This window comes from Bos indicus x Bos taurus, chromosome 9 (assembly GCF_003369695.1).
Source record: "Bos indicus x Bos taurus breed Angus x Brahman F1 hybrid chromosome 9, Bos_hybrid_MaternalHap_v2.0, whole genome shotgun sequence".
NCBI lineage: Eukaryota > Metazoa > Chordata > Mammalia > Artiodactyla > Bovidae > Bos > Bos indicus x Bos taurus.
Window position 1 is genome coordinate 73,543,350 of NC_040084.1, and position 12,406 is coordinate 73,555,755.

Consider the following 12,406-nt stretch of genomic DNA (forward strand, 5'->3'; position numbering starts at 1 on the left):
CTTAAAATTCATTAAAATGTCTTTTAAGTATCAGCTATTACAGGCTTAATATATAATCTCTGAAGTTTCCTTTCTACTTCAGATATCTATTAAAATAATTCTAAAGTTTTTATCTGTATAGAAATAGAAACCATCACCCACCCTTTAATCTCAACAACAGAAAATATATTTTTTTGCATGTGCTATTAACTTACACATTCTGGAACTTTCAATCCTCTTACAGTTACATACAGCGTTGATGGATAATGATTTCTTGGACATTTTGACCACCACTCAAAAACCTCAACGACATTTGACTGGGATCGAGGCTTAGTAGGTGGGTAATACAGTTGCAAGCGAAGTTTTGAATTGATGTTTACATTTCCATTGGCTCCTAGAAGCTTAAAATGAGAATTCAAATGAAACGTTACTTTCACTGAAAAGATGCCCAATAAACCAACAGTAGACAGTCCAAAATTCATTTTAAAAAGATTAATATGGCATGCTGAAGTTCCTCAGATTTGTAAAGCAAAGAACACTGACACAGTTGGTTAAGCACGGTTTCAGATCATTTTGACAAGGTAACCTAAATGACATCCTAAGAGCTGTCTTTCCCCCTATACAACTTCAGACCATTGGTAAAGCATTAGCATTACTGTGGCCGGTGTCACTTTGTACAAATAAGGTGATCAACATACATCTGTTTGTAACAATACTGATAAAGATTAAAATGCATATTATTTAAACACAGAAACAAATTTCCCATTTGTTCAACATCAGTATTTTTACTGGTAAAATTTCATGGTTAAACTTTCAAAAAGTCAAAATTATTCTAAAAGAGAGCTCCATATTATGTTTTTAAAATGTTTTGGTTCACCTTCTTAAAAAGGTCTATTCAATTTAAAAAACTATTAAGGCAACATACGTTTAAGCTAAATAAGTGGACATTCTTAGGAGAAAAATTATCTCACCAACTCAAAATTAGGTTCTCTTTCACTAGACTGTGACCGTTAAGTAGAAAATACCTCTGTTAACCTTTGTGTCCTTTACAAATTAGTAGAGACAGCTGAGAGCTTCTGCAGCAGTTCAGGCAGAACATGGAGGTGACAAACTGGAAGAGTAGGAAGGGACAGAGCACAGGGAACATTTAATAACTGTTACTGATCGTGCAACTTGGAAAGTAAACGGGGAAGAGCCAAGAAAGATGCTTAACGTAGCGCATCCAACAGAACTTTCTGTGATGACAGACATGCTCTCAACTTGTGCCATGCAAGACAGTATCCACTAGTCACTATGGCTGTCGAGCACTTGAAGTGGGGCTAGGGCAACTGTGGAAATCAAATTTTAATTACATTTAATTTTAGCTCATTAATTTGAATTCAAACAGCCACATATGACTTGTAGCTACCAAAACAGATAAGGCAGCTCTAAGGTGGTAAACCTGGGAGACTGGGCAGATGGCGGTGCTACCAAATGAGCCAGCAGATAGGGAAGATGCAAGAGATTTAGGGAGGATGTTCAGTTTGGGGGAGTCATAGCTATGGGTCACCCAAGCTGAAATGTCTGAATTTTAAAGCATAAGCAGGAAAAGCGGGTCTAAGAAAAGTGGATTACAGATGAAATCATGAGCAGGATTGATATTAAAGAGACAGGTGGAAGACCAGGAAGGAAACCGAAGGAACGTGATAAGGAAATCAGGAAAAAATGGTGTCAAGAAAAACCAAGGTATCAAGAGCTTCAAAACCATGGTATTACACACATAAGCATGACTGGTAAAAGAACTAGAAAATGTTCAATAATTTGGCAAATAGAAGCTTTATTAGCTGAGGCAAAACCCAGATTTGCACTGCGTTCAGGAAGAAGGTATCAATAAAGAAACAAAAGTTAGCAAAAATACAACTCATCTTTTCCCTACTCCTGTAGAAGAGGATGTAAAGTCAACGGAGGTTGTAAGCTGAGGGGTGACATTATGAAATAGAGGGATAAAAAAATAGTTTCAAACTCAGCAATTGAGATGTTTAGTCATTAAATATTAAGCACTGATGATTCCTTTCATAAACTGTACTATCTGCCTAAAGCTTATCATAAGGCAATAATATCATTTTTAGAAGGTTATTTATTCCCCAGATTCTAAATCATACTTTCCATAAGTTGTTTTAATATTCACTAACCAATTTAGTTTATACAAGTATGCTGCTTAGTATGAGTAAACAACTAAGATTCAGCCAAATCCTGCCATTATGATTACAAACCATAGAATGTGAAGCGTGAATAAATAAGGTTTTATTATTTTGTAGTTTAACAGATTAGTCATATACATGTGCTTAAAGAATCAAGAGCGCCTCTACCTGAGAATTAGGATAAAGTCTCACTTATATCTGGACAAAGTTCTTTGGGGTTCATTTGGATCACTATGATAACTTCACAATTACCTAGGACATTCCTAGAACCAATGGTACAGGTATTAAAACATGTGCATTGTAATCTGATTCATGTTATTTTCTCAAAGATGAGTTTTTTTTAGTCAGTTTCCATATATTTATTAATTCCCTCAGTAGATACTCATGGAGCACTTTCTGTGTGCCATTCATGTGCATGGAATGATATTATAGAGAATTTCAAGAGTAATATATTAAATGCAAAGAGATTTGGTAATGTACAGACTAAAATATGTTCAACAAATTGGCCCAAAAGAATTGCCAGTGACTTGAAAACTTACAGTCTAATGAAAGATATATATGTTTACAACAGAGGACGCACATACAATAATGTACCCTTTACTTCTGATTGCATGAATAAATAAATAAAAATTTGTATAACACTTAAAAGATAAAATGTTGTGAAATACATCGTTTCCCAAGTGCAACTGACAGTAAATAGGGCAGTTCTGCACAGACCGTAGCATAAAAGTAATGAAAGCAGTTTCTTATTACACCACAAGGTGGCAATGTTCATTCACTCTGTGAATGTGACCCTTTTTGGTCTTTTGTTTTTATTTATTTATTTGATTTAGTATGAGATGGGGTCTAGAAAAAGGTATAAGAGGTTATAGAAGGGAGATTTTAGAAGGTACAATGGACAGCGGGATTCTAAAACCACTCTAGAATTAATGACTTCCTCACCACAGTCAATCTGCTGCCATTCAGCAAGCAGACTGCACCTCTTCTAAAGCCTCTAAACTTCAGCATGGACTAGGTGTCTCATCTGGGTTTTCACAGCGTCTGCTCCATAGCACACAATCATACGGGCAATACGTTTACATAGAAACTGAACTGGAGGGCCAGGACAATGTCTAATTTATCTACAAATACCCTATATTTAAAAGAGTGCCTGGCAATTCACAGACACTTAGTAAATATTTGTTGAATGAATGGATGCACAAATGGAAAAATTTTATAAGATAATACACAACAGGTTAATTACTCAAGACTTCTTACAACTCAAATTTATGTTCAAAGTCAGAAATAAAAAAATTATGAAATTAAAATTTACCCTTTTAAAACATCAATCTATCCATATGTTTCATCTCTGTTGAAACATCCTTGTCAAAGATACCATCATTTTATACCTAGACTACAGCAAGAAGTTTCTACTTTGATTTCCAGTATCTACATTTCTGACCTCTCTAATTCATTCTCTACCCAGCAAAGTAAGCTTTATAAAAAATAAATCAGATTATTTCACCCTTTTGTTTAAAATCATTAAATGGCTTCCCATTACTCTTTAAAGTCTATAATGGTGGCTAGTTGCTATAATGGCTTGGGCTCAAAGACCTTGTGTAACCAAGGCCCCGTCTACCTCAGCAAGCTCTCCAGGCACCGTTTTCTCCCTCAGTCTCTGTCCTTCATTCTCAGTGGCCTTCTTTCGGTTATCGAGGTATTCCTTGCTCCTTACAACATCAGGGTCTTTGCATACTCTGCACCCAACCGAGAACTCTCTCTTTCTCATTCCTGCCATCCAGCTCATGATCAGGTTCAATGTCCTTTCTGTAGGAGACCTTTACCTGATACCACAGATGCTTTCATCATCTTGATAGTATTCATAAAAATTATAATAAATGCTAAGCTTTATGATCAACTGTTTTATGCCTGTTTTTCTTGCTAGAATATGAAGGCCATGAGGTCAAGGAGTTTATCTTCTTTGTTCACTGAATAGAACAGTGGCTGGCACATAGAAAGGGTTCAATAAATAATTTGTTGAGTTGAATAAATGTGGGCAGGGCTGTGTGTGTCTTTTTCAATGCTGGGTCTCCAGAGCATAAAGTGTATCTGGCACACATCTAAGTACTGAACAAACATCTAAGAATCTGAATGAGCATCATTTGAGTTTGAATTAATACCTCTTCACCACGGCAATCTTACCTCCTTATCCTAACTCCTTATATGACACCAAACTGAGTTGAAAAAAAAAATAACCCATAACACTTGAAGATTTGAAAAACATACCTTGAGAAATGCCCAGGCGATTTTCCGGAAGCCACATTCTTGGTTTTGAATTTCAGAGTTATTCTTAATTTCTTCCATGCTTAAGAAATCAAGAATCTGTAAGTAAGCATAAAAAATTATTTCACAGTATACTAAGTTATTTAAAATTTAATATTTTCTAATATTAATAAAATTTTAAAAACCCTCACTTAGAAGAAAAACATTTTTATCTCATCTCGCTCACTTTTAACTCACCCAGTTAGTAAGGTCTGTTTCTGATCACTTTATCTTTTATCAATAAATCTTTTAAGATTTATTTAAAACTCAAGACAAAGTATTATCTCAAATGTAGTCCTGGCAAAAATATACCAGGCATAGAATTCTTAGGCTTTGCTCATTTTTGAATGTATGAGCACAGACTTCAAAGACTTGTTTGTTTAATAAACTCATGGCCTTATCTGCAGGTTCCTCCTTGGATCAACTTCCTAAGTTGGGTATTTTCTCTTTAGATATATGTTTTTATTAGGCTTCTCAAAAGATTTTCTTTCATATCTCCATCTTGTCTGGATATTAAACTTCACGGATTTCCAACCAACCAGCCACATGTATTCTAGGTACTTGTCAAAGACTACCACTTTGAGCCTACTGGTGCTTATTAAAAGGTCTGCTGAGGTAACAAATCTATAGAAGACTACTTAAAAAATAATACATACTCCAATTTATTCCTATTTCTTATATACTTAAACTTGTCTTCAATGTAATACATTCCCAATGAAAAAAACACTGACAGTATAAGAAAAATACATAACAAAGTAAAAACAGCTTGTAACCTAGACTCATAGCTGATGAACATTAACATCAAGTTTACAGGTATTTAAATCTTGTTCTATGTATTCCAACACTATTTTGCAAACTATTTTCATATAATATGTAGTAGATAGCCCAAGTCAATATATACATATGTATATCATCATGTAAATATCATAAGTTTAATAAAAATCATAATTTATTTAACCAAACCTCTTGCTAACTGAAGAGACCTATTTCCTTAAAATTTCTGCTGTTATAAACAGTGCTGAAATAAACATCCTTACATACACATCTTTGAGTACTTGACACTTATCCTTTAGAAGAAATACCAAAAGTTAGAATAACAGCTTTAAGGACTTCTGATGGATATTATCAAGTTATCCTCAAATTCTCACACCACTTTTTTGAATTACTAATCTACTAAAATAATAGCTTGTGTGCTAAGTTTCTTCACCTGTGTCTGACTCTTTGTGACCCTATGGACTGTAGCCTGCCAGGCTCCTCTGTCCATGGGATTCTCTAGGCAAGAATACTGAAGTGAGTTGCCATGTCCTGCTTCAGGGGATCTTCCTGACCCAGGGATCGAACTCTGATCTCTTAAGTCTCCTGCACTGGCAGGCAGGTTCATTACCACTAGCTCTTGGGAAGCCCCAAAATAAAAACTTATATTTGTGCTATTAAAATATTAATTAAAACTTATGCTCTATTCAATTCATACCTCAAAGAAAAGGATGACTTTAGGGCTCTCCTCAAAATCTCGAAGCAAATAGGGAAAGTTTTCATTAAATATAATTTGTTCTTCCCACTCTGGAAGCCTTGATTTTAACTGTTTAAAATCATACGGCTGGGTCATGATAGGAAGAATATAATCCACATTCTCTTTTTCATAGTAAGACGAAACAGGCCGTTCACTGTTCAAAAAAGATACTGCTATTAACATGATTCTTTGTAATTTTGAGAAGGCAAGAAAAAAATAAAACTAGGGTGTTCAAGGTGAGGTGATCAGAAACAATAAATAGCCATGATACACAAGGAAAAAATATTTTATGTATCTAGAAAGCTACACATTTTATGAGGCTGAAAAGTAGTAGTATCTCAGTTCATTTTGCATTTACATACTCTCAGTTTCAAAGAATTATTTTATTATTTAAATATAAAGTGAGAGGTATGATTTGTCCTTCAGTATATAAAGCTAGAATAAAGTAACATCTTCAGAATATTAAATGAGTTTGTGGTAAGTTAGTACATTAGATTTAATAAACAAAATTTGAGCACAACAGGACTGTATGTACTTCAAGGTTTGTTATATTTTCTTTCTGTGCTTCAAGACATATGAATAAGTGAATAACCTTTTGATAATTTTCTTGTTTCCAATTTCTGCCATTTTTCCAGGCAAATAATTTTTTTGAATTCTAGTACAGTCATATATTATACTTTGTATTTGGGCCTTAAGCATGTATTAGCTACAAAATTAATACTAGGAAAAATTAAATTCAAGACATCTGCCTCACCTGAGGGACAGACAATACATTACATTCAAAAGAAAATATATATGAAAATATGAGGTTAGACAACTAAAGGATTTACAGTGTAACATGAGACGACTTACAATGTAACCTAAATATCATAAATTAGTCATTAAGCTTCAGAGAAACTCTCTCAACTCCCCTCTACTTAAAATTAATTACTCAATTAGCACAGTCACTTCATTTCTTCTATAAAACATATTGATCAATATCAATAGTTGAAGAACACCTACAATTAGTATGAAAATTGAAAGCGACAGTCAGTCAGTCAGTCGTATCTGACTCTTTGCAACCCCATGGACTATACATACAGTCCAGGGAATTCTCCAGGCCAGAATACCAGAGTGGATAGTCTTTCCCTTCTCCAGGGGAATCTTCCCAACCCAGGGATCGAACCCAGGTCTCCCGCCATTGCAGGTAGATTCTTTACCATCTGAGCCACAAGGGAAGTCCAAGAATACTGGTGTGGATAGTCTTTCCCTTCTCCAGTGGATCTTCCCGACCCAGGGATTGAACCTGGGTCTCCTGCACTGTAGGAGGATTCCTTACCAACTGAGCTATCAGGGAATGATAGTCAGTGGTAGAAAAAGGACTTCTACTGTAGACAGTTTCAATTTCAAGGACTGCCTGTACAATTAAAAAAAATTACCTATCATCTTTCTTGACATATTGACCAGTATTCTCATCAACCACATGAATTTTGACCATTGGGTGAGAAATCATAAAATCTGACTTAAGACGATCAGTTCGGTGAATGTAAACTCCCAGGACAAGGTCATCATCAAGCAAACATTTGGGATAAACTGGACTATCACGGCTTGTTATTTCATGAACACCATCACCATCAGTATCTTCATTATCATCTGAAACCACATGCATGGAAGAAAATCGATGTTATCAATGTGATAATTAATTGTTCCCATAACAATATACTCAACAATAAACACTGAATTTACAGATAATCTAATGCTTATGATCCATACTTATTTATCTCTGTTCACAAAGACACTTCAAGGAAAAACAAAGAAAAAGCCAAACAATAGCAGACTATGCTCTGACAGTAAATGCTTTATTTACTAAATGCATTAAAATAGGGTGAGGTATCTTTCTTTGTTTTCCCTAACAATGACCAACAACACAGAAAGAAAAAAATGAGAGCCAAAGACAAAAAAGTAATTTTATCTAGGTATTTTCTAAGTGGAACATGTATCACTCAAATTGTTTATAACTACAATTTCTGTTTCTGGGTAGAATGCAGCAGGAATGTTGCAGGTCAATGTTTCTGATAAAAAACAACTTGAAAAAGCCAAATAAATTGCAAAACCTTATTTTTAAAGGCATCAGAAAAGTACAAAAACAATGGACAGTAGATGGACTTAAAGTCCAGAGAGGGAGAATCAATCTGGGGTAAGCTGATAGACTGGCAGCTGTTTCAGTGTCTGGGGACACTTTCTGATCAGGATATGAGAAGAGGACAAAGGCAGAAGTTCACCACTAGGAGAAAGAGTAACCAGAAAAATTTTCAGTCGTTGTGCGGGATTAAGTGATAAAAGTGGCCTCAAACACATGGCCAGTGGGAGAGGCGAAAGAGGAGTGAAACCTCCCAGTCTTGTTTTAGCAAACAAGGACTCACCAGAGGGAAGGGCCTGAAACAAGGCAGGCAAGGAGGAAGCCCTGGAGGGCATGGTGATTTTATGCCTACAGCTACTTTTCACCTGGGGTCACTTACCAATTCTGGTCATATCTAGAGGTTGAGAATCCAGGCATGGCCCCTGGCAGAAGGCCCCTACGGGGGGACAGAGAAGCCAGCAGAGATTCTGGTGTTCACATGGAGCTGGAGTGACAAAACCAGGAGACTTGAGAGGCCTCAGCCACATGGCCAGGCTCTCCCTCACGACATTTGCCAAAATTTGAAGTTGTATGGGGCAGAAGGCTAAAGGGCTAAGCTGAAAACCTCTGAAAGGCAAAGCTGACTCTCCCCAAGTTCTCAAGGGCTAACAAGGCAAATATCTGCACGGCTCTCAATTTGAAACACCTGGAAGGCCACATCCTGGGAACTGGGCAAATAGAGACAGGGTCCTACCAACACTACGACACAGATCTGACTTAGCTTAGATTAGCTGCAATTAGTTGTCCGCTCTGTCTGCCTAAGAGTGGAAAGAGAAAACCCTCTCTAGTGGAAGATGCAACTCTGGAATTCTACATACAATGTCCAGCATATAAAAAAAAGTTACTAGACATAAAAGACACAAGACTATATGACCAATATCCAAGAGAAAATACAGAAAACAGAAGCAGACCTACAGATGATATGTACTGGAGTTAGCACACAAGAACTTTAAATAATAATGATTAATATTCAAGAAAAAAGGAAAGAAGGACAAAATAATTTTTAAAAATGGAGACTTTCTACAGAGAATTGAAATTGATTAAAAAAAAAACAGGCATTATGGAACTGAAAAATATATCACCTGAAATTAGGAATTCAATGGATGTATCTAAAAGCATATTGGATGCAGAAGAAAAATCATTATAAATATCCAAACCAAAGCATAATGAAAAAAAAAGAACTTCAGGGAAAAATCATAAGAAACATGTGGACAAACTCAAAAGAGTTTGTGAAGTTATAAATATCTAGAAAAACAGGAGAGGATGATAAAGAAGCCATATTCAAAGCAATAATGAGTAAGAATTTTCCACAAGTGATCAGATCAGATCAGATCAGTCGATCAGTCACGTCCAACTCTTTGCGACCCCATGAATCGCAGCACGCCAGGCCTCCCTGTCCAGCACCAACTCCCGGAGTTCACTGAGACTCACGTCCATCGAGTCAGTGATGCCATCCAGCCATCTCATCCTCTGTCGTCCCCTTCTCCTCTTGCCCCCAATCCTTCCAGCATCAGAGTCTTTTCCAATGAGTCAACTCTTCGCATAAGGCGACCAAAGTACTGGAGTTTCAGCTTTAGCATTATTCCTTCCAAAGAAATCCCAGGGCTGACCTCCTTCAGAATGGACTGGTTGGATCTCCTTGCAGTCCAAGGGACTCTCAAGAGTCTTCTCCAACACCACAGTTCAAAAGCATCAATTCTTTGGTGCTCAGCCTTCTTCACAGTCCAACTCTCACATCCATACATGACCACAGGAAAAACCATAGCCTTGACTAGACAAACCTTTGTTGGCAAAGTAATGTCTCTGCTTTTGAATATGCTATCTAGGTTGGTCATAACTTTCCTTCCAAGGAGTAAGCGTCTTTTAATTTCATGGCTAGAGTCACCATCTGCAGTGATTTTGGAGCCCAGAAAAATAAAGTCTCTCACTGATTCCACTGTTTCCCCATCTATTTCCCATGAAGTGATGGGACCGGATGCCATGATCTTCGTTTTCTGAATGTTGAGCTTTAAGCCAACTTTTTCACTCTCCTCTTTCACTTTCATCAAGAGGCTTTTGAGTTCCTCTTCACTTTCTGCCATAAGGGTGGTGTCATCTGCATATCTGAGGTTATTGATATTCCTCCTGGCAATCTTGATTCCAGCTTGTGTTTCTTCCAGTCCAGCGTTTCTCATGATGTACTCTGCATAGAAGTTAAATAAACAGGGTGACAACATACAGCCTTGACGAACTCCTTTTCCTATTTGGAACCAGTCTGTTGTTCCATGTCCAGTTCTAACTGTTGCTTCCTGACCTGCATACAAATTTCTCAAGAGGCAGATCAGGTGGTCTGGTATTCCCACCTTTCAGAATTTTCCACAGTTTATTGTGATCCACACAGTCAAAGGCTTTGGCACAGTCAATAAAGCAGAAATAGATGCTTTTCTGCAACTCTCTTGCTTTTTCCATGATCCAGCAGATGTTCTCTGGTTCCTCTGCCTTTTCTAAAACCAGGTTGAACATCAGGAAGTTCACGGTTCACATATTGCTGAAGCCTGGCTTGGAGAATTTTGAGCATTACTTTACTAGCATGTGAGATGAGTGCAATTGTGTGGTAGTTTGAGCATTCTTTGGCATTGCAGTTCCTTGGGACTGGAATGAAAACTGACCTTTTCCAGACCTATGGCCACTGCTGAGTTTTCCAAATTTGCTGGCATATTGAGTGCAGCACTTTCACAGCATCATCTTTCAGGATTTGGAATAGCTCAACTGAAATTCCATCACCTCCACTAGCTTTGTTCGTAGTGATGCTTTCTAAGGCCCACTTGACTTCACATTCCAGGATGTCTGGCTCTAGGTCAGTGATATCCACAAGTGATAAATGATATCAATCAGTAAACTCTAAGCAGGGTAGCTTCCAACAAAGCTATACTTAGGCACAGCATGATAAAATACTGAACCAAAGATAAACAGAAAATCTAAAGAGGAGGCAAAGGGGGAAAAAGACAACAGACCCTTCAAAGGCACAGAAATAAGATTAAAGTTGGGATTAAAAAATGATGGAGCCCAGAAGACAACTGTATTAATACAACTTCCTGCAACCTAAAATTATATATTAACAAACATGCTTCAAAAATGAAGGTAAAGGCATTGTTAACACAACAAAATCTGAGTACATTAGCTGGCCTGCACTGAAAGAAAGAATAAACTGAATTCTTAGCACAGATAAAAAATGAAAAAAAAAAAAAAGGAAATTTGGGAATGAATATAAATTAATATCAACTGTACAAAATGGTAATTGTAAAATCTGTGAAGTTTAAAATACATGCAGCCCTAAGATACATGATGAGAAACTAGAAGGCAGAAGGGAGACAGATGCAGAGAAACTACCTGACAAGATTCAAATGGAGTCAAACTATTCTACTGTTTTAGAATAGTATATTGGAGAAGTATATTCTGTTAGAGAGTTAGTTTGTATTAGACCATAAGTCAAGAATAAACTTACTGCTCTCGGAGCACGAGCAAAAAAAAAAAAAAAAAAGTAGAAGAATGTGTAATTAATAAGTTAATAGAAGGAGCAAATCTTTAAAAGTGACCTCAACAACTCAAAAGAAGCCAAGGAGAATAAGGAACATAAAACACTTAGATGGTACAGAAAAACTAACAGTGAGATGATGAACATAAGGACACAGATCATAAACAAGAAGATACCCGGGAGTGGGGCACAAGAACACTTCACGTTTTCTGGGGACCTGTCCCTAAGGAGGTCACTGCCTGAGGGCTGAGATCCCACATGTGCCGGAGTAGGGGAAGAAAACCAGTGAAGGCAAAAAAGAAAGGTACATGGACACAAAGTGGCTCAAACAAAGGCTGTGCAAGGCAGCACAGGCAGGGAGCCTCGGGGACGCGGAGGCAGAAGAATAAGAGTACTCTCTGGCCCCACCTAGACCTGGAGACCGTGGACCAAGCAGAGGTTTAAAGGCTGTCCCCTTCAACCAGGTTGGCACCACTTAGGGGCACACTGTGTGTGGAAGACGATGGAGAAATGAGGAAAGGTAACAGTGTTCTATGCAAACTCAAACCGTAATGGAGAATGAACCATTAGAGATTAAAAAGGACACTGTATATTGATTACTATAGACTGAATGCTTACGTCTCCCCCAAATTCACATGCTGAAATCCTAACCTTCAATGTGATAGTATTAAGAGGTTGGGCCTTTGGAAGATGATTAGATTATGAGGGTAGAGCCTTCATGAATGGGACTAGTGCCCTTATAAAACAGAACCCAGAAAAACCTC

The 12,406-nt window shown here is 37.1% G+C and overlaps 1 protein-coding gene across 8 annotated transcripts in view; it reads right to left on the reverse strand.

Annotated features, from left to right (window-relative positions):
* The window catches only part of AHI1 (Abelson helper integration site 1), a 220,130-nt gene that overhangs the window by 173,700 nt on the left and 34,024 nt on the right, over positions 1-12,406 (reverse strand). For all 8 annotated transcript variants that reach the window (XM_027551631.1, XM_027551630.1, XM_027551632.1 and 5 more), the window contains 4 exons: positions 7,389-7,602; positions 5,932-6,124; positions 4,425-4,520; positions 195-380 (listed from right to left, as the gene is read on the reverse strand). In XM_027551631.1, coding sequence (XP_027407432.1) covers positions 195-380; positions 4,425-4,520; positions 5,932-6,124; positions 7,389-7,602 — 689 coding nt within the window. The remainder of the gene's footprint in view (positions 1-194; positions 381-4,424; positions 4,521-5,931; positions 6,125-7,388; positions 7,603-12,406) is intronic.